The sequence below is a fragment of the Pteropus medius genome, unplaced genomic scaffold (genome assembly GCF_902729225.1).
Source record: "Pteropus medius unplaced genomic scaffold, Ma_sr-lr_union100, whole genome shotgun sequence".
Taxonomy (NCBI): domain Eukaryota; kingdom Metazoa; phylum Chordata; class Mammalia; order Chiroptera; family Pteropodidae; genus Pteropus; species Pteropus medius.
Genome location: NW_024349519.1, coordinates 26,752,964 through 26,775,490, shown reverse-complemented (window position 1 = coordinate 26,775,490; position 22,527 = coordinate 26,752,964). Strand labels below are relative to the sequence as shown.

Genomic DNA, 22,527 nt, shown 5'->3' with positions numbered 1-22,527 from the left:
ACCAAGAAACAGAAATATAATTCTGAAGGTGTCAACATAAATTTCAAAAGACACACTTATGAAAAGAATGTAGTCTCAATGGATTGAAGATATGGGGCAATTTTTAATAAAATTTTTCAATACAAAGTGATATTGCTAGATAAATTCTGAGTGATATGGCTCCTTATTGATAAATTCTGAGTATTCGGCTTACTTTAATCTGCTTCACATAAAGATAAAAATCCCCTACATTTGGATAGCCTGAGAAATTTACCTTTCTTCTATGAAATTTCTTAACTTTTAATAAAGCCCAATAATTAATAAGCACAGACTACAATCATGTGAATTGTAGCTCTAGTACTTAACCAATAACTGACTAGGAATAACCATATGGATCGGATCTTCACTTAGTGACACTGACATCAGGAAAACTTTTTAGTTTTCTAAAAATATTGGTATACCTGTGGAAGTGTGTCATACATGAAAGTCATGGAGTCCCAGTGAAAAACCAGTTGAACATTTACTGGACTGAGAAAACCATGAGTATCAACAGAAAAAGAAAAAAAAAAAGAGAAGTTCAATATGTCATGCCCTCAAGTGGTTTGGACAATTTGAAAATTTTAACAGCTGGGTTAAGGGTTAGAGGACGACTGAGGCTTGGACTATTCCAGCAGGAGAGTTGAGTGACAAAAGCAAAGGAAATGGAGAACAGGACTACATCTGGCATCCTGGTTTTGGACTATCGTATTTCTCATCCCTACCCTCAGGGAGAACTATATTAGAAATGCTTTTAACTCCTGGTTGGGAAAGAGTTGTCTTTCTTTTATATAAATGTACCTCGAAAGCCCTTTTCACATAGGGACCATAACTATTTTTGGTATGTTTCCAAGTTCCAAAGAAAAATGTGTTGTATTTTAAAACAGTAAGCTTAAGAGCTCAATTTTGGTACATTGCACCAGAATGTTTATTTAACCATGTTGGATACTGATTTTATAACTAAAGGTGGTCAGCCTAGAAAAAAGGTTGGCTTAGTCCTTTTAGAGTAACTGTAGTGAGAAAAAAGGCAGTAGGGGTGGAGGTGGAGAGATGCCTTACACAGCCAACCTAAGTAGCCCTGGTTTCCCTAGGTTTATGCTAGACTTGTCCAGCTATGACAGCCTGGTACCCAGAAACAGCTGAACTAGGTGAGGGGGCACTTGCTTCATGATTACAGGCTTCTCAGGTGATCTGAAGCCTACCATGCCATGGTACTCTCCAGCCCAGTTCTTCTGGATTGGTTTGTTTTGTCTAATTGCAAGTCAATTCTTATTCCCTAACTCTAACTTCTCCCTCTGTCCTGAGAATAGATTCACCAATATTTTGTTTTCTGGCATATATGTTCTAGTTCTAGCATTTAGTAATGCTCTGGGTATTTGGCAATGTTTTCTCACTATCCCTTTTATGGCCCCTTGTAATGCATTTATACTATTTCTCCCACTGCTAAAGTCTTCATAATAAAGTATGTGATTAAAATTAACTTACAGTAATAGTATATAAACTCTTTCCAGAATGACACTTTAAATTGCATAAACTGAATTTTCTTTTTTCCCATTTCAGTCACTTGGCCTGTCTATGATTGAACAATAGTAATTCATATTTAAATTTCTCAAAAGTCTCCTGTAAGGGATAAGAAGGCATATTGTTCTTTTCTAGTTCCCCCTTTCTACTATCCCCAAAGGATCTCCCATCCAAAAAGCCTAACTGCCAGACTAATTGCCCTTAAATCCATTTGTATAACTTTTCATAGGGACACTTATTAATGATTCGGAGCATTACCTAATTCACATTATAGTTTACTTCAAGAAGTCTACAAACTCTCTCCAGAATCTAGCCCTAAACCACTTCCCCAGTTTTTCTCGTTCAGCCTTCTCACCAAATGATAACCACCACTCCCTACACCTGGCCATTCCAAGTGCCCTCTTGCCTGTTTCTCTCACCTGGAATGCTCACTTGCTTTTCCCAATCTTTTCCCCTTCAAGGGCCAGATCAAGTTCTGCCACCTGTGAGACCCTCTGTAAAAAGAAATGGATTCAGAAGACAGTGCCTCCAGCCAACCGTCTGATATAAAGTTTCTCTAGAATAAGTAAATTAGTATAATTCATACCAAAACAGAAAACTGCTGCCATTGCTTTAACTGAAGCATCATTTTGGTAAGAAAGTTTAGCACAGGAAGGGGCTTGTGCATTACCATAGGACTTGTTCAACTATACCGGTGCCTTTATGAATAACTGCGTGCTGAACCACTGATAGGATCTGGGAGAAGGTCCTATTCTTCAGTGTTACTGCAACAACAAAACACTGCCAAACACTGGTCCTCTCTCAATCTGGGAGGGATTAAGGAAGGCCTAAATTTTATTCCTGGGATCAGACTGTAACTCCCGTAACTCTTTTAACAAGAGCAAACTACTTAACCTTTTTAAGCTCAGGCGGGGATTGGAATTCTCACTTCCAGGGGTTGTAGAAAGGATAAAATAAGAAAATGTAGCGTGAAAATGTACCAGCACAAAATAAGAACCCAACAAGTGGTAGCCATATATATATAAAGATATGTATTTGTGTACAAATTATAGCCCCTGATTTGTGCCCAAACAGGCAAGTGTTGGAGGTAGTCTAGTTCTTAACATGGGGGACGTAGTGGGGGAAGGGTGTCCCTGACTTGTCAGAATGTTACGAACCTCTTAAAATTTGACGCAGAACTTGGTTGTCAACTGCGTTTGTAGTCCTCGGCGAAAGCAATCGTAGTTTGCATCAGGCTCTGGAAGAAGTTCGTGACCCAAAACAGGCGAGAAACCAGTAAGGCAGTTAAGGCTTTTGGTTTAGGGTCAGGGAATTAGAAGTGACTTACGGAAAGGCTTCAGATGGCCTGGGGGAAGCAGAGTTTACCGTCGCGGGTCGCCCCTCTACCTCCCGGAAGTCAGAAGAGGCGTCCGGCCCGCCCTTGACTCCCCTCTCTTTGCCCCTTGGGCCCGGCACGGCCTTCACGTCCCCGTCCGTTTACCTCCGGAAATCTGCGCGGTGAAGGGAAACGTCCGCGTCCTCAGCGGCGAGCGGGACCCAGGCCCTGGTTCCGAGGCCGGACTCCGCGTTCAAAGGGCGCGCGGGGGCGGGGCGGGGGCGGGGGCTGGGACTCGCCCGGGCAAGCGGGCGGGAGCGCGCCAGGCCTATGGGAGGGCGGCGGGAGCGACGATCCCGGGCGGACCCGCGGGGCGCGCACTGGAGCAGTGACGTGTCGCGGCGGGGCGGGGCGGGGCGGGGCCGGCGGGGGCGGGGCTGCTGCCGCAGGCGGAGTCCAGGTTTGCAGCACGCAGAGATCGAGCTGGCGCGGAGCGGGGCGGTCGGGAGTCCGCTGTGTGGGTGCTGTGCGGTGAGTGCTGCCGTCGCTCCTTCTCGCCGCGGGGCCGTCAGCCCTGGGCCCAATCCTTCCATCCTCCCAAGCCCCGCACCCACCCCAGGGACTTTGCTGGGCCTGCAGCCAGTCCGGGCTGACGGAGGAGGTGGGCACAGTCCCGACGGCGGATCCTTTGTTTTGCCACGACGGCGAGTGTTAGGCCGAACACTGAAGCCCGCGGAGCAAGAGACCCGACCCGGAGCGGGAGGCTGGGCGGGGGATGTGGAGTCCCGAGCTGCCGCGCCCGGAGGGCGGGAGACCGGTCCTATGATCAGGAGGCCAGACCAGGAGCGTTGAGGCCGGAAAGCGGGAGACCGGGCCGGGGATGTGGAGGCCGAATGCGGATACCTGGCTGGAGAGGTCCAGCCTGAGGGACGGGAGGCCGAGCCAGGAGCGTCGAGGCTGGTCGTGATGGATAGGGTGGTGGGCGGGTGGGAGGCCGAGGCTGAGTAGCAGGAGGCTGGACCAGGGTCGCGGAGCCTAGTGGGGAGGGGTGAATGAGGCCGGGCTATAGGAGGTCGGCCCGGGAGCGGGATGCAGGGAAGTGAGGGTGGTCAGGTCCGCGGGGATGAGACTTGAGACAGAAAGGGAGGAGCGGAGGCTCGGCGACGGAAAACAACGCCCGGAGGACTGGAGGCGAACCTGGTGCTATTCTGGAGGCGCTGTTCCTCACGGTTGATCCTCCCTTTCTTTGTTGGACAAGGGTTTGGTTCCTGCTGTCTTCTCTCTCGAGCTTACGTTTTCTCGGGTTGACTGTGCGACTCAGTTTTCCAGAGAGGTAATTTCAGGCATTAAACTCCAAGTCCTTTTCAGACCTGAAGCCCTCTCAGAATCCTTCCATCTCATCCCTGTAACTTTGTATCCAAGGCCAAGTCACGTAGGAGCTGCTTTGAAATGCCCCCAGGCCATGTTAAATAAGAGCGCCTTTCTCACCCTTGTTACTCTTATTTTCAGTGGGTCGGCTCTTGATGCAGCTGTCTTTCGTTCTCAAGTGGCACCGCAGTCAGGAAACCAGGAACCAACTTTCTCAACCACCTCTCCCAGCTCCTTCCCCAGTTAGCCACCAAGACCCCTTGACCTCTTAAGTATCCACTAGATCTGTCCACTTCTCTCCATAGCTTATTTAAACCCCGCTAGGCTCTCATTTGGCTACAGCAGCCTCATTAGCTTCAATAATCCCAGATCTTCTGCCCCTCTCCAATCCATTCTTTAAAGCACAGGCTGAGAGATCTTTACGAAATAAAAATCTAGAAAGCTGTTCTTTTGCCCACATGATAAACCCAGTCCCTTAACATGGCTAACAAAGCCAAACACAGGTTGGCTCCTGGATTCCCTCCCTGCCTTATCTTTCGAGTGCCCCTTTTCACTTTCTGCAAAACAATTCTGATCTTAATATCTGTTCTCTGCCTGAAACACATTCCCTGTCTCCTGCCATCACATCACATTTGCTCAAAACCCCTACTTGTGTTTCTTTTCTCGCTAAACACTTCAAGGTTCGGTTTTCCTTTTATATATTCCTTTTACATCTGTCATTTACTAAGAAGGAAAGTCATATCCTTTGCAGTTGTTTACTTACTGTTATTCCTACTAGCTTGTAAGCAAATTCAATGAGGGACTATGTTTATCTTATTCCTTATTATCTTTCCCCATATCCAGGGCCTGTCACAAGTGAATGCCCACACTACAGTATTATGCTTTTTAAGAATATGTCCTATCCAGAAAAAATAAACCTAGGATTACTTATAAATAAAATATGATTAAAAAGCAATGGTAGAAGTGAAATAGGGAGTTGATGTAACAGTGTGAATGTGCGAGATGGTAATAGGAAGTGCTAAGCAAGGTTGTTAGACCAGCCTGTATCAAAACATGCCCAGTCGGTTGGAATATGTTGTAGGTACATGATCTCTGAGGATGAAATGTAAACCTTGAATCATTCCTATCACAGCTTGATTTTTGAGCTTTGGTTTTGCCTCGCTTTTTTGCAAAAAAAGCTTTTGGAAGTTATAGTGTGTTTTAATGAGTGAATGAACAATTTATTGCAGTTTGGCAATAAAATCTGTTCAAGTAAAAAAAGAAATGAAACTCTGTGCCTATAAAATCAAATTTGCTTTTGCTATCCTGAACAAAGGTCTTGCCTCCTACCATTTTGAAAGACTGACACCTCATCTAATACAGGCATTTACAGTGCTTCTTTACTGTTTTGCTTTCAAACCTAACACAATCTTCTACTGCTTTATCCCCCTTCTAATGCTAGAAAGCAGTCTTTATTTTCATGAATGGCATTAAATGGATTCTGGTACCTCAAATATGGGAAGCACTGGTGTTTGGGCTTAGAAAAAGATTCTTAGACTGTTAGTTACTGTTTTGTATACACTTAATAAATACAAATGTAATGGAGGGGAATAGGTTAAGTCAGCACAGCCTATATTTACCAGCTCATAGGAGATAATGTCTATGACAGTGCTTTGTAAATCACTGTAATGTTCTTATTTCTCTGCCTATCTTGTTCTTGCCTTCAAGTTACTTACAGAGCTTCTGAATTAGGATAGAATAAGATAACCTTATCTGATATGAACTTAACCCTGTCTGGCCTTGTTGAACCACTTTTGAATACCAGTGAGCATTGGTATAAGTCCCACATAGGAATGGGGACTTTGTCTCTTCCATTAATTCATACACTCAAGGTTAACTACAGTATTCTACACATAGTTGGTGTTCAGTAAATTATTATGGTGGAGGAATAGGTTACCTGAAATTTTTATGAAAGATATCCGAGATCCTTCACATGTATTTCATACAAAATATTTAGGTCTGCAGGGACTTTCCCATTTCTCCTTTTCTCTCTCCGAAGATAACATCTTAGGACCTCAGGTGAAGGGAAGACAAGATACCTTGCACATAATAAGTACTCTGTTCTTTCTGGCTTATGGCTTTGAATAGTGGAGAGCTCTCCAGTCTGTCTTTCTGGTTTTTGTTTGTATGGCACAACTGAATTTTTTATATTTAATTTTACTTGCAGGTAGTGTGTTTTCTACTTAATTACAAAATAAATAGTAAAAGATCAACTTTTCCAAGCCCAATGACAAAATCTGGTTTTGGTGATTCATATAAGTCCCCAAAGAACTTCAGAGACTAAATGGGAAATGATATCAATAAAACCTCTAGCACATTACAGCTGAAATCTTATCCAAAATATTGTGAAAAGTCTGTTCTTTCTGTTTCACTCACTAAATCTGGAAATGTGACTGCTCTTGAGACTTTGTCCTCTCTAATAGGTAATAAATACAGTTTTGATGTTTTGAAAATCTTTGGCAGAGATGTAGTTTCCCTGGAAGTCAAACTGGAAAGGCTTTACTTTTCCTGTAGAGGTAAATAGAGTTAGATATAGAACACATGTCTTCATGACTTATACAGAATGTTTAGCATGAATCGGTTATTTTACTTGTAGAAGTAAATTGCTCAGTGGCATCAGAAACACCACCACCATCATTTCTGTTTTCTTCATCAATTAGAGTAAGCTCACTTTATACTATTTCCATGTCTCTGAAGTCAGTTTCTATCATGTTATTTATGCTCTTTGTCTCGTCTTGATTAGAACTTCTAGGTTATGGATTTTTGTTTCCTTCCTTGAAATTAGCGATAGTGTTACCCCTTCTCTGTGGTACTAAGCTGTTTGGAAGAGTGGGAGTCTGCCATCTCAAGGCAGGCAGATCCTGGTTTGAATCCTAGCTCTGCCATATAAAAGTTACTTAACTGCTCTAAGCCTCAGTCAACTGAACTATAAAGTGGAGATCATTTATGCCTCAGAGCATGGTTGGAAAGACTAACCAGAAATACATAAATAATATATACCTGCATACATAAAGGTACCTTTTAGCTGAGTCTTGCCTGTATGAGCCAGCAGTAAGAAGAACTGGTGTTATACAACACTTTGTACACAACACTCAAGTCACATATGGTGTTGTGATTCTTTGGCCTTTTTTTGGGGGGGAGGGCTATCCTTTTTGTTAAATCTCTTATATTTTTTTAAAAATATCCCTATTATAGAGGTGATTCAAAAGTGAGCAGTGTTGGTTCTTATGTCTCAGTTTTGAGATTTAAAACCCATTTGAATAGAGACCAGGCACCATGAACAGCCTACTGACAGGTGACAGGTTAGCTGAGTAGGAATCTGAAACTGCTTATACTAATTTAACATCTCATTTTGAAATCTCTACCATTAGAACGTTTTCAAACTATTCATTTTTAATAACTTTTAAAATTTTAATACTTTATAATTTCATATTGAAATTTTAGTTTTAAGTTAAATTCCTCTGCTTTAACTCTGTAGATGATTTATTTTGCTTTATTCTTTATTGCATTAACTTTTGAAGAGCTGCCTGTTGTGGCTTCAGGGGTGAATACTAAAAGATCTAGGAACTAGAGACGATTCTAAGACCCAGGTTCCATGTTGATGTCTATTTCATCTGGTCTTTTAGAACTTCTCTGGGACCTAATATATGTTCAGAAATTTAACTTATTATCATCAACATCCTGTATTGATGGAAATAATTACATTAGTACAGTAAGAAACAGTGTTGTCATTGCTGTGTCAGGAAATATTTTTTAAACCCCTGTTATATTATTTTTCTATCTATGTTTTGTCCAATGAAAATGTTCTAAAAACTTAAATTCCTGTTATCATTTAAGGCATTAATTATTTCCCTTGGGGGATGATTTTTTATTCGTCTAAGATGAGATCACCATCCCCAGAGCAACTCATATGCAGCCAGGCGTTAGCTAATGGCGGTGAGGTAATGCCAAGTCAAACACCAAGTTCTGCAAGAACCAAAGCTCTGCTCCCAAGAGTGTGGAGTTGGTGTTTTCACGTGAGAAAGCAGATGGTGACAGCAAATGTGCACATGTCTGCTGCAATGAGGATTTCATTACCATTATATAAATTTTTAATAGCATATGACATTCAACTGATACTGTTGCAACATATAGTATTCAGATACTAATAATGAAGAGAACAGAATACATTATCGTACTTGTTCCTGAGAAATCCTTATCAAATAAGACACTGTTTTAAATCCTATTCTAAAAGAATCGATTATTAAAAAAATTTCAACCACTAACATTACTTACTGAAACAAAAATGTCTATCTCATGTCTGATATCAGAAATTATTAAATTACGGTTACTTGTATAAAGGCTGACCTATCTGAAACTTTTTAACTATTGCGAGTTATTTGGTTAAAGAAAATCGATTAAACGTATGAAGAGAAAACGACTACTTAAAAATCACCTAATATTTAGATGAAAACATCTTAGTATGAGCCGAGAAGCCAAATAGTCCTTAAAACTCTGGAAAGCTGGTCGCTATTTAGATCCAAACCAGTCATATAAGGATAGAATTGTTTCATCCCACAACTTTATTGTTGGCATAAGATAAAAGGTTGTTAGAAGTTTGTATTAGTCTAAGAATCACTGCACCATAACAGATCTTTCGGGCCTTCATCGTTGGTGGGAACCTATCAGCATTTCAGGGTTTTGAACACATAGTATGTACCCTACATTTGGCAAACCCATTCAAAGGGCCAATTCGAGACAAATCCTGGCACCAAAAAAGACACCAGCAGGAGCTCCAGGTTCAGTTTCAGAAATTATCTTTATTTATTCTTCTTTCCCACTGTGTTTTTCACTCCCTAGTTTCTACAGGCTGGCCATAAAGTCTTGTAACATAGATAATATTATTTTCTCATGGATTGTAATATAACATCAACAAACCACTTATTATGTATTTGCCTATGTTTCCAGAATTGTTAGCCACCCTGTACTGTTCTCTCAATTAATCTAATTAACCACGACTTTGTTTTCAACCGTGGATGGCCTGCTCACTTAAAATTGGCACACAGAGGGGCAATTGGTCTCTGTGATATTTATGGTTCAAGGAAGTTTGAGATTTTCCTGTACCTAACACATGTTTATTGTATGTATGAAAGAAAAAAGAAAGGCAGATAGACTGGAACATGGTACAGAGCAGTGAAGGAACTTTTGCTGCTTTCAGAGTGGTGGAGTTACCACTATTTTTGTTAGTTTTGAAACAGGGCTGGGACTTGAAATGGGCCAGCACAATCCTGGTTGATGCAGTCTGCCACTGTTGATAAATATGACTTTATAAAATAATTTTCGTTACTATTTTCTAACTTTAAAAACAATGTAGATGTTACAGAAAATTTAGAAAATAAGGAAAAATATTAAGGAGTGAATAAGTTCTCGGTAGTTCCTGCACCTAGAGATGCCACTGTTATTAAATAGATTAATACGTAAAGATGCTATATAATTACTTTTGGTCTTTTTATTTAAATTGAGATTGTGTTTTATATAGTTTTAGAGCCTATTTTTACTTAGTTTTATAAGCATTTTCCATGTTATTGATAAGTTCTTTTAAAAAGTTTTATAGTTGTATTAACCAGTATACAGATAGGTCATAACTGTTTTCTCTACTCAGATTCTCAGTGTTTGATGAATAATGCGTATCCTTTTCTCATCTGTGTCTCCCTAATCCTTGGGATTATTTCCTTAGGCTGCACTGTTAGACGTGTAATTTTACTAAGAAACTTCAAGGCATTTGTTGAGGGGTGGGAGGTTATATTGTCAAAATGTTCTCAAATGATAATACCAATTTATGTCTTTTCCAGTAGTATATGGCAATGCCTCTCTCATACACCTTTGCTAGCATTGTGCATGATTAGTTTTTGGTATTGGTAAAATACATGGGTAAGTACACGTGAAAGAAGAGACAAGTCATTTGGAGATTCTTGTCTCATAGTTTATCTTCTAAATACAGAGAAAATGGGTGCAATTGTGTGAGAAGTATTCTCCTTCCACCAGCCTTCATATATTGTGCCAAATAGTTTGTCTTCTGCCCACTACAGTGGGTGAACTCTCACTTGTTCTTATCTGAGACTAATGCCTCTCCAAATGTGAGCTAGATTCATAAGGCCTTTCATCCCTTCAAGAACATTGCTCATTCTCTCCTTTGACTTATTAACTTCTCGTTTTCCATGGATCATTCTCATCAGCATAAAAACATGCCTTATATGACCCATCTTTAAAACCAAACAAAACAAGAAATTTCCTCTATTGCTTGCCCCCTCTAGATACTACCCCATTTCTCCATTCTCCTTCACAGCAAAACTCTTTACTTACTTTTGTTGTCTTTTCTCATTTTCATTGTCTCTTTCAAGTGTAAAACTGGGCTGTTGTGTAAATATAAAGAAATGCCAAATATTTTATTCAGTTAATTAATAGAACCAGTAAGGTGGTAAGACCAGTTCAAAGGAGAATTTGAAGAACAAACATATGGACCATTGGGTATAATGAAATGAATTTGCTAATAGAAGTAAAACTGGTTAATATCCTGTAGGTCAATAAAATGTAATTTGACAGGGTCATCTTTTCTACAGTTTGGAAATCTTTTCTATATCATAAGACAAAACTCATTTTCATTGCTATAGGCAAGAATCATTTGCACGGCTGTTTGCTATGGCTTAACTTCCTACAGTGTTGTAAAATAGCCTAGTCAGTAGAAGGTCAATCGAAGAGGACACCCTATAAAATCAAATAATCCCTGAGATTCCTCTAAACAACACCCAACACCACATTAAAATTATATGCATTAATTTCTTTTGCCCATTTCCAAGTCTTAGACAGTTTCTCCTGACAATCTCCACAATACCCATGACCTCAAGCCAGTGGTTTTCTCACCTGAATTGCTAAGAGGGTGATCCAGACCTAGTAGTATTCTGCACCGTCCTCTTAGCAAGATTTGAAACGGTCAGACGTTCCTCGAAAGACTTCTGCATGCTTTGGTACACCATATTCAACTGATTTTACCTTCCTTTGACTCACCTCTCTTTAGTCTCTTGCTGGCCCTACTTCCTCTAGTAACCCTCTAAATACCAAAATGCTCCAGTATATCTCCAGCCCTGATATCTTCCTGAGTTCCAGCTTCTTATCCACCTGTATCCACTGTTCAGCTGCAGTTCAGACTATCATCATTATTTTCCAGAACTATTCCAGAAGGCTTTTTGTTGGCCTATGCGCTTTTACTCTAACCTTCTACAGTTGATTCTCCACTCAGCTGCCAGAGCGATCTTTTTAAAGCATGCTGTCTCTCTTCTGCTTAAAACACTCGAGTGGTTTCTCCTTGCAATTAAGATAGTCAGTGCTTCTCTTGGCTCCTAAGGTGATCTTGCCTTTCCTACTTATCTCCCTTCACTCCTTCCCTTTACCATGCACTAACCGAACTGGTCTTTCTTCTGCTCTAGGATGAATACACCAGACTCTAGCTGGTCCTTCCCCCAACGAAGACAGACCCTATTGGTAGCCTTCATGTTGTTTAGATCTCAATATGTCACCTCAGAGATGGCTCCCCCAACCACCATAGCCAGAGTAGCTCACACCCCTAGTCTCTTACCCTATGTTATTTTCTCCATAGCCCTGTCACCTTATCAATCTGGAATTATTCTTCCTCAGTTAAAAAAGAGATTGAGAGAGAGAGAAATGAACTACATTACACATACCTTTACAAAGGATTATCTTCAGATTTTACTCCCCGAAACTTTTAACAGTAGAGGTGAAGCTAGGGAAGGAGCGGTAGCGCTGATGTGAAAATGTCTCTATAATGTTTTAATTTGGAGAAATAATCTTTAGAATAATTAATATAATTCAGTGATCTTAAAATGATTGATTTTGATTAACTTCTGTTTTCTTTACATTCTAGTTAATAAAAGTATCCATGGAGAACATTACAAACTCAGTGGATTCAAAATCCATTAAAAATTCAGAAACGTGAGTATTTAAATGGATTCCTGTAGAATCAGAGAAAGATGGGAGTGATACAACAGCAAACATTGAGGAGTGGGGAAGCAGAAAGAATATGGGCTTTCGAGAGAGAGAAACCCTGTTGACTTGCCACCACAATAGCTGTGTGGCTTTACACATGTTAGCATATCCTCTCTGAATCTCCCTTTTAACATAAAACTTTCACTGAACTGTGGGGAGGATTGAGGGAAAGACTAGGAGAGCCAGAACCATAGGAGAGCCAGAACTCGAAAGTCTGGGTGCTTCTGTACCTTCCCAAATCACTCTGCAGTTTGAGAGGTTTTGTGTTTGGGGGTTTTTTTGGCCTCCTGTTCATGAGTTTTAAGACCGAAATGAAATGTCATTTCTCAATCTAGGAAAGAACTGCCTGGTTATAGATTATCTTTTACCTTTTATTTTTCTCAGTCTTTTTGGAATATTCTGCTTATTAATGCTTCTAATAACCAACAAATGGAGAAGGGAAAAAGATAAAACTCAAACATTCTTAATTCATTTGGGATCTCTTGTGATATTTTTAATTCTACAAGTTTATTTCTGAGACCTAGTATTTTGGACCATTCAGGGAATTACAAACTAATTCAAGTACTAAACAATAGTATTAGAGCAGTACTATTAACAAGTTACCAATAAGGATTTAGCTATGTTTGTTTAGCAAAGGAATTTTCCTAGAAATTAAGCGTTTGAAATGCGATCTCATTTTAGAGGTTTTTAGTTTGTTTTTTCTAAACCCATTTGAAGTGATCTACATATTTTCTTATCTTTTCATATCATACAGAACATAATTTAATAACAAATTGTATGGGAGCCCAAAACAGATTTAAGTCCGTTTTGATCCTGTGATGTTCTCATGTTCCTATGCTTTTTGAATCTATTCTGTATCAGGCGTGCCCTCCTATCATCCTAGCTATCTTATTGCTCGTAGAGGAGTACCCACTTTGCCTAGAAGGCAGTAGGAAGTGGTAGAGAATTAATTACAGTTTTGTGATCCATTATCTGTATGACCTTCAAGAAGTCGCTCAATTTTCAGAGATTTAATTTTCTCATCTGTAAAATGTGGGGATCTTCACTTCTAGCTAAATGTAATAGTTTGTTTCTAACCTTGACTGCTTTAATTTATAATCTACTGTTTTAATCTTTTTCCAACAATTTTTTTTTTAGAATTGTGCATAATATGAAATAACTCTTAGGTAAAGCGCATTGGTACATGGACTTTACGTATCAGTGTTTGTTCCTAGACCTGTTGTTTCCTGATTCTTGGTGGATCAGGCATCAGACTTGCAGTCGTTTTTGGTTATGTTTTATTGAAACATAGGCACACCTGTTCAGTTTAAATACTGTCCTGGGCTACTTTCACAAGCAGAAGGCAGTATGCTACAGATACTATACAGCCTGCAAACCTAAAATACTTAATATTTGGCCCTTTTGAGAAAAAGTTTGCTGACCCTGGTCTAAGTAACAGAGGTTTCTGGATAAATGACCTTCGGACAATTGTTTTCAGTTATTTACAATAGAGATTTTATGTTTTAGTAAATTATTACTTCGTTCAGCTCAGGTTTTCAGGAACAATTTAGGAATTTTGAATAAATACTATATGCTTTGAGTCATATTTGCTCTTTTTTGGTTTCGTTTCATTTCAGGGTAATTTTTAAGATCTTACTGTTATCTTCAAGGATAAAATATTTCACAAAGCTGCAAGAAATTTCTAAGGTGTAAAGTGTTGATGAAATTTTTATAAAATATAGAGGAAAACAATATATAGAGGTTAAAAACCTGAATTCTGAAGTTCAACAGATGCTGCAGCCTTGGCTCTGACACAGTACCCTCATGACCGTCAGCACATTGCTTATCCTCATGGTGGTCCTTTCCTCATATATGAAATGGGTTTTTGTGAAATTTAAGTGAGGGAAAAAAGCCTGTCACACACAGTCTGGCCCATTTCATTCAACAAATGTTAGCTGTTCTTATGTGTTACAAAGTTGCATTGGTCATTTTTACCATTGTAAACTATCGTTTAATTTCCAAACAGAAAGATTTTACATGGAAGCAAATCAATGGACTCTGGAATATCCTTGGACAATAGTTACAAAATGGATTATCCTGAAATGGGTTTATGTATAATAATCAATAATAAGAACTTTCATAAAAGTACTGGTATGTATCATTAAAATGATTTTTAACTCTTTTCAAATATTCGTGCCATGTATATTTGGTGTAATATAAAAAACAGTATAGTTGTTATTAAACTGTGACACAGACTATCCATGAAGTAGAGCTAGAGCAAGACCCTACAGGTTCTACAAGACATCATGAACTCTTAATCTTCTAACCCATTATCAGAATCTCTTCCTCTTCCAACAGCTAGCCTGCTCTCTGCATGTCGGCCTCTTCCACCCTGACTTCTCTTAGAACCTTTGCTTCTTTAACCTCCTGCTCCCTCTTTCATGCTAATGAAAAGATCTTAACAAATAGTTAAAATCTTTCCGGGAGCTATAGGGTACCTCACAGGTATTTTCTCATTTATTTTTTACAACAACTCTGGGAAGGAACCATTCTTTAAAAACTGAAAGGGTAAATGCACAGCGTCCCACAGATGATTTAGTAGCAGAGCTGGCCTCAGCGTTGGGGTGCCTGACCCTCAGCTGAGTTCTGAATCCCCCTTTCCTGCTTCACTTCCTGTGTGCTATTGATTTTTTCCTCTTCCCTGCAAAGATGACAGATTCCCTGTCTCAAAGAGATCTTTCTTTTAGCCTACTTCCTCTTAAGCTTTGATCTGATTTTGGTCTTCTTCCCTAAATTTTGCAAACATGTACTTTAAGCTTGCCATCTTCACTTCCTTCCATCCTCCTTGAACCTGTTTTCCCTGTTTTTTACCCCTACCACTTTATTGGAACTCCTCTTTTAGGTTCACCTTAGCCTGATCACCAGATCCCCTACTCAATCTCTCTACTGTGTATGATTTGAATCTAATAATACATTTCAGAATTTTTTTAGAGACAATAAAAAATGAAATTTCTCACAATCCTAAAAAGTTAATTAACATCTTGATGTATGGCTTGATATTTTTTCCTTGACAGTTTCTTTCAAAGATGAATTTTATTCATAATGTATAAGAACATTGTATCCTATTTGTTCCACTTAATATAAGCATTTTTTCGAGTTGCCGTATAATTTTCATATGTTATTTTAACGATTATATAATCCATTCCCTAAATATACTGTTCGCTTAATTTGCATAAATTACCCTAAGAGTGAACATTTTGGCTATCTCTCCATTTTTTCATCTTCGAATTGATGCCATAGTAATTCTTTTAATTGGCATATTAACCAAATTTGAACTAATTTTTAAAGAAACTAGAAGCGCAGCAGATCCAATTTAGGAGGCTATCTACCCGAGTGGTGGTGAAAATGGAAAGAAAGCCAAATTACACTGGGAATGATAAGCAGGATTTGGTGTGAGAGTAATAATAGGAGTGAGGAAGAATAGTCAAAAATGGATGTCTAAATCTGATTGGCACCATTTTTATTGCTTTTATTGGCTATAAATTTACATACCACCTTCAGCCATTAAGCATTGTCATTCCACTATTCCCCTAAAAAATACTTAGACCAGTAGTATGACTTTAGCTCCTTTTCTGTCTGAAATTTGAAGGTCAGGTTCTCACAATGATCTCTGACTGTCTGGCGTTTTCTATCCTACTAAGTGCTCACAAACCAGGGCCAGAATTCAGTCACCTTGTCACACAGTTGCATGGTATCCTCAGCCTTTCCAATGATAAAACACCGATGAGCTCATTTTAAGTTTATAAAAATAATATATGCCTTTAATAGAAATTTTAGAAAGTACATATTAGCCAAAGAAAAATTAAAATCACTCATAATCATACCACTCAGAAATAATTAATATTTTTGAGATATAGACACGTATTCCTTTTTCTATTTATAGATCTTAAATTTACTCAATTCTAAAGCGCGTTCCCCACAACACTAGCATTTTTAAATCTGAGTGCCTCATACAATCTGTACATGTATGTGGAAGGTACTGTAAGGGAGCAATGAAAGCCCTGGACCCCTGGATAGAGGTCTAACACTAGCTCCGTTACTTAGGACAAGTTCCCGAATTCCTATGTGCTCCATGTCCTACATCTATACAAATAAAGCTAGTCATAATAACTTTCATAGTGGTTGGAAGGATTAAAGGAGATTACCATAGCAGAATGCCTAATGAACAATATTAATGTGGTAGTGGTTTCTGGGGGTTTTTTTTCCTTGAAAAGATATTATGAAAGTAGTCATATATCTTAAAATTGTTGGGAACTTAAAATCAAAGAGACAGTTCTGAATGTGTGAGATATATCATTATATATGTGTGTATATATATATATATATATAATTTTTTAAAAAAAATAGGATCCTATTGTTGTCTAGTCTTTTTTTTTTTAATGACCATTTCCCAGGGAACATTTGAGATCTTGCTCCTTGGCATAAGTCATCAATTTAGCTCAAAAACTTATAAAAATTAAAAAAAAAAATTCTCATGGCAAAAGTTTGTCTATAAAAATTTTTGTGGCAAATAGTATTCCATCATAAATGAATCCCTCTTTAGGCATTTAAGTTTCTGTTTTTTACTGTCTAAGCAGCTGTGAAATATATCCTTGTGACTAAAACACATTGGCATCTGCTTACATTATGATACATTGATAGAGCTTACATTATGAAATACCTTACATGCTAAGAAATTAAAAAGACTTTGTGTCACCATGATAAGAATAATTGAATTTTCTTAGCATTTGAAAGGAAGATTTATTGTGGATCATGTAAATCATTGAATAGGTCATTTCATTTTAGAGCAGTTAATCTTTTTTTAAAAAATGCAATTAATAATAATTCTTTCTGTTCCAAGGAATGGCATCTCGGTCTGGTACAGATGTAGATGCAGCAAACCTCAGGGAAACATTCACACGCTTGAATTATGAAGTCAGGAATAACAATGATCTTACACGCGAAGAAATTGTGGAATTGATGTGCAGTGGTAAGAAATAATTAAAAGAATGACCTTCATTGTCCAATTTTATCTGAGGACAATTTTATTGCCCAAGGTCTAGTCATAATTATACATATAATAGTAAAGCCTAAGAATTGTGGAACTTTACTGTAAATAAAATCTTCTCTATATTTTATATAAGTAAAATAGAAGTTATTCATGCCAACTTTTAAAATGCTTTGAGGTATGTTGCTCTTAGTTCTGTTCTCAAGTTTCTTCATCTTATTCCCATACATTATATATGAGATTGTTGAATAAAGTTGCATTGTTTTTGTTTGTTTTTTCTTATTTGTAAACTTTTTCCAGTTTCTAAAGAAGATCATAGCAAAAGGAGCAGTTTTATTTGTGTGATTCTAAGCCACGGTGATGAAGGAATCATTTTTGGAACAAATGGGCCAGTTGACCTGAGAAAATTAACAAGTTTTTTCAGAGGGGATTATTGTAGAAGTCTAACTGGAAAACCCAAACTTTTCATTATTCAGGTAATATATAACTGAGCAACTTGGTTACTGAAGATGTATTGGGGATTAATTTACTTGATTGTGGACTATTCAAAGGATTAATTTTTTTCCCTGCAGCTACTGAACTATCGTTACTTTTTCATTCATTTAAACCACCACTAAGGAGATATAGAATAAATTCTAATTTCAGATGTATCAAAAAGTTCCTGCATAATTAACATCAATTTTTACATAGCCTTTGCATCTCTTAGAAATCAATTAGGTGTGTACACACATTTTTTTTGAATAAGCGTTTATTTTCTAACCTCCAGGCCTGCCGAGGTTCAGAGCTGGACTGTGGTATTGAGACTGACAGTGGTGTTGAAGATGACATGACGTGTCAGAAAATACCAGTTGAAGCAGACTTCCTGTATGCGTACTCTACAGCACCTGGTAAGAAAGTTACAAATAATGAATGTTATGTGTACATTTTAGACAATGGAGGGTATGTTCCAAAGGCTGTCAATATTTTGATATCCATAAAAAATAGCTAATTGTTGGTATTTTAGGGTACGTTAACCACAGAGAGGTCTCAAAAAAGTTGTTTTTAGCCAAGTTTGGCTAGAAAATGGGCATATATAAGAAAGCATACTTACACAGTGTCATTCATTAACTTAATACAAGATAGGATACTTTATTGTAATATAAACCAACTCAGAGCTACATCCACTTCTTGAATAGGGGAGAGGTATGTTTTGCAGGAATTCTTTGGAAGATAGAAAATAAAAGGTAAATATTAATAGTACATTAGAGGGAGAAGTGGAATGAGGGAAAAGAAAATAAAAAATGATATATGTGGTTGTGTTGCACATGTCATCATATAAATATTGATCATTATACGACTAACTCAGAATGTCACAAAGTTTGGAAACACAGGATAAATGTATTTTTAAACAGTGTTATATTTTCAAATATGCTTAATATGATTTCTTTTTAACTCAGGCATCTTTCCAGGTAAAGTACTTATAAATTAAAAGCAATGGATTCATAGCTAATCTGAAAAAAGTACAATAAATACACTTTCACTTTTTAAAATATTCTGTCATGTGTTTATTATGCTTTATTCAGATGCCATGTAGACAAATTTAGGACACTTAAATGTATATGCATACATGCAATTTATTTCTTGGATAAGCCAATAATCTGATTGTAACATCATGCTACTTATAATAGTCCTTTTTTATATCTTTGCTTTTGCTTCTTCTGTGTGTTTATCTGTTCTTCCCCATGGGAAGGGAACCCCAAGAAGTAGAACTCTCAATAATTCAATGGTGAAGTTAGGCCACAACTTTTTTTTTCCTTACCAAAAGCAGAGGTGTATGCACAACACGTTCCCCGCCTCGCCCCCCACCACCCCCGCCTACCTCCTCCCTCCAGCATAATTTCCCCTGAAACCGAAAGTGTCATTTATTTATTTTTTTCCCTTTTATGGATAATAATACCCGTGGAAGTTTATGTTTGTTTTACCTTTATGATACTCTAATAATTTATAAAGTCAGATATCCATGGTTTTGGTTATATTTTGCCTTGTAGGTTACTATTCCTGGCGAAATTCCAAGGATGGATCCTGGTTCATCCAGTCACTTTGTGCTATGCTGAAACTGCACGCTGACAAGCTTGAGCTTATGCACATTCTTACTCGAGTTAACCGAAAGGTAGCAACAGAATTTGAGTCATTTTCCTTTGACTCTACTTTTCATGCAAAGAAACAGATTCCATGTATTGTGTCTATGCTCACAAAAGAACTGTATTTTTATCACTAATGAAATGGATGATTTTTTTTTTAGTTTGTATGCCAAATGAGGAAATGATGTAACTGGTATTGAATTTTCCCTCATTTAAACCTAATCTACTACTTCAGGTGGAACTTTGAAACATGCCACTTTCATAGCAATAGAACTACTATGAAGCTACCTCAAACTCAAAATCAGGTAGTCGAAATTGAATTTAATTAGGAATAAAGAAATGAATAACAGTACAATCATTATGAGAGGAAATAATTGTAAATTAATAGCTCTCATAATTAGCAAGTTTTAGTGATGCTATCCTATGAATTTTCAAGTAATTAGAAAAAAGTTAAACATTATAGTAATGAATTTCAGTGATATTGATATGCTCTCATTTAAGAGTATTAATTCTCGTTTTTGTCGAACTATGGAAATGATTACGTGGAATAATATATCCTAGAATTTAGGGATTCATGTGTATGGTCAAAGGTTTGAAACCTTGATTTTAGAATTGGTATCTGGAGATAAATCAGCTGTATTTTTAGATCATTTGTTTGAGCGCACGGTTTTGTGGTGTTTGTCCGAAGCATATCTTTAAAAATCATGCTTAATATTGAAAAAGAAACTAAATATTTTACTTGAAAGTGTGAGCAAACTAAGCTGACTCTTTTAAGACTAACTGCAACTTTAATAGAGGGAGACAAAGTTAGATCTATAAGGTACTGAAAGGCAGCTCATCCACCAGCAGATGTATCTTATTGTTTGTCCTCATACAATCTCTTGAGCCTCACATACCAGCAAAATACCTGATGTACTGTTAGGTAAAAACCTCAAACTATTGATCAAACCGATAAATTGAAGAAATTCTGTAAGAACATACTAAAATACAACTTAATATGATAAACAGTGAAATGTAAGGAACAAATAGTAAATCAGTCAGCTGGGCACTCTAATCAGACCATGATTTGAGCCTGAGCACAGCACAGTCTGTAATAAAGGCAGAATCATAGGCCACGGCTTCAGGAAAAGGACTGCTAATTTCTTCACGTGTACTGCTATGTGTGGAGGATGTCCCCAAGGCAGGGATCTCCAAGAAAGTGAACCAAATCAGAAACTTTTGAGATGGAAACTTTCAAACACAGTGAGAGTCACAATAAAAACCATAGTACCCTTTGTAGTAGAATTTTTGAGCACGTTATTTTTTGTTGAAGTTTCTGATCAAAGGAAAATGATATTGTTATAATTATCTCCTGTTCTCTGAAATGAAAGGACCATGATACACAGGACTTTAGAAATCCAGTCTTCCCTTGATGCATGGGGAAACTGAAGGCCAGAGAGGAGAAGCAGCACAGCCCCCAGCCCGGGAGGCCAGGCTCCAAACTTCCTCACTCAGGGAGCTGATAAGTTGTCCCTGCATCATTGTGTCTCACTGGTTTCCTGTCACATATTTCACATGAGTTTTCTTTTGCTGAAAAAAAAAGAAACTCATGTTTATAAATGACAGCTATTTGGATTATGTAACTTTTTCTAAGTAAATGAAGCATGTAACGTTATCTTAAGGTGTTTCCAAATTTTGTAAAAATTTGTTGCTATGAGTTTTTATTTGAAATATAAATTCTGACTTAAAATTACCAGCATGTTCTAGTGTTTTTTGTTGTTTCTGTTGTTGTCCTACTAATTGAAGTTAAAATATTTTTTAACCAAGTGCTTAATTTAGGAGGGCCAAAAAGGATGCAACAGGACCCTATAATCAAGTATTTTGAGATGGCAGCAAATTACCAAATAGGATAGGCAGACCTCTGTTCTTCCTGGCTCCTCTCTAAAATGACCATGTCAGGAAGGATACTAGGTTTGTATAGATCACCATCCCTAAATATGACCATAGTTTTGTTTGTTTGCTTTGTGGAAATATAAGTAACAGAATATATAAGATATTGCCGAAATGAAACATTTTCCAACACATAAATTTTAAATATGGCTAATGGAGGGGTGAGGAAGAACTAGGGTTATATACAACAAACCACGATATTCACTGATGGCCACCTCTGGGAGATAATGTGACAGGGGAAGATGGTCCCTTTTTATTTTATGTACATACTTAGAAAAGGAATATAAGAAAGTATGAACATGGATTATTTAAAATTTTTTCCAGTATTTCTATAATGAATATATATTACTTTCAAGTCAGAAAACTAAATACAATTCTTCTGATTGAGAATAGGAGATTACTGTTTCCAGGGAGTAGAGGGTGGCGTGAATAACTTTAAGACTCTCTTAAAGCTACGGTTCTGTAATGTGTTGAGAAAATCGAGCCCTTTCTAACCTCTCTACTCTATAAAGAAGTCTTAGAATAACCCAGTAGAAAAATAGACCAGGGCACGAACAGACAGTTCACCGAAAAAGACCAAATGTCCAGATAAATAACTTAATCTCCATCATAATAAGAGAAATGCAAATTAAGGTATCTGTTATCTAGTAGATTGACAAAAATCCTTAAGTTTGATAACATTCTGTTGGTATGTCTATGGGGACATGTATTTTCCCTTTGCTGGGACTGCAAAACGATATAATTCACGATGGAGGAGAATCTGGCAATACATATCAAATTATTTAGTCTTTGAAGTAGCAACCTCATTTATTAGAATCCAAATTACCCATAGACCTGTACATGTAAAAAATTATATACACAATTATTCATCACAACATTGCTTTAATAGTAAAAAATGGCAGCAACCCAATTGTAAAAACAAGTTAAATACACTATGATGCATCCACACAGTGTAACACAATTTGCTATAAAACAGAATAAGGGGAATCCTCCTCAACTGATAGTAGAGATCTCCAGCATGTATAGATAGGTGAGAAGGGACAAAATACAGTACACTATGAAAAAAGGGAGTGGAGGGATAAGAATGCATTTGCATAAAGAAACACCAGAAAGATAAAAAAAAAACTAATAGAAATGGTAGATGAGGACAAATA

At 37.7% G+C, this 22,527-nt stretch overlaps 2 protein-coding genes across 15 annotated transcripts in view; one reads left to right on the top strand and one right to left on the bottom strand.

Moving 5' to 3' along the window:
* Window positions 1–3,212, bottom strand: part of PRIMPOL (primase and DNA directed polymerase) — a 37,258-nt gene extending 34,046 nt beyond the window's left edge. For 7 of the 13 annotated variants that reach the window (XM_039882640.1, XM_039882641.1, XM_039882646.1 and 4 more), the window contains exon 1: window positions 2,694–3,010. The gene's annotated coding sequence lies outside the window, so the exon portion shown is untranslated. The other 6 variants (XM_039882642.1, XM_039882643.1, XM_039882638.1 and 3 more) reach the window with 5 other exon arrangements.
* Window positions 3,213–3,285: 73 nt separating this feature from the next.
* On the top strand, window positions 3,286–21,176 carry CASP3 (caspase 3). 2 transcript variants are annotated; one of them, XM_039882636.1, is made up of 7 exons: window positions 3,286–3,382; window positions 12,177–12,244; window positions 14,304–14,428; window positions 17,178–17,306; window positions 17,625–17,800; window positions 18,091–18,211; window positions 19,352–21,176. In XM_039882636.1, exons 2-7 carry the CDS (start codon window positions 12,192–12,194, stop codon window positions 19,579–19,581), a joined length of 834 nt encoding a protein of 277 aa, XP_039738570.1. In that variant the 5' UTR covers window positions 3,286–3,382; window positions 12,177–12,191; the 3' UTR covers window positions 19,582–21,176. The 2 variants fall into 2 exon arrangements, with proteins under 2 accessions (XP_039738570.1, XP_039738571.1); XM_039882637.1 differs by lacking the exons at window positions 3,286–3,382; window positions 18,091–18,211 and having other exon boundaries at window positions 19,352–19,417.
* Window positions 21,177–22,527: the final 1,351 nt, after the last annotated feature.

What these genes read in the sequence shown, in the direction of transcription:
- CASP3 (XM_039882636.1), top strand. Translation starts at nt 12,192, where the DNA reads ATGGAGAACATTACAAACTCAGTGGATTCAAAATCCATTAAAAATTCA. An exon ending in TGTGGAATTGATGTGCAGTG is followed by an intron (nt 17,307 to 17,624) that starts GTAAGAAATAAT and finishes AACTTTTTCCAG; the next exon opens with TTTCTAAAGAAGATCATAGC. An exon ending in TGCGTACTCTACAGCACCTG is followed by an intron (nt 18,212 to 19,351) that starts GTAAGAAAGTTA and finishes TTTGCCTTGTAG; the next exon opens with GTTACTATTCCTGGCGAAAT.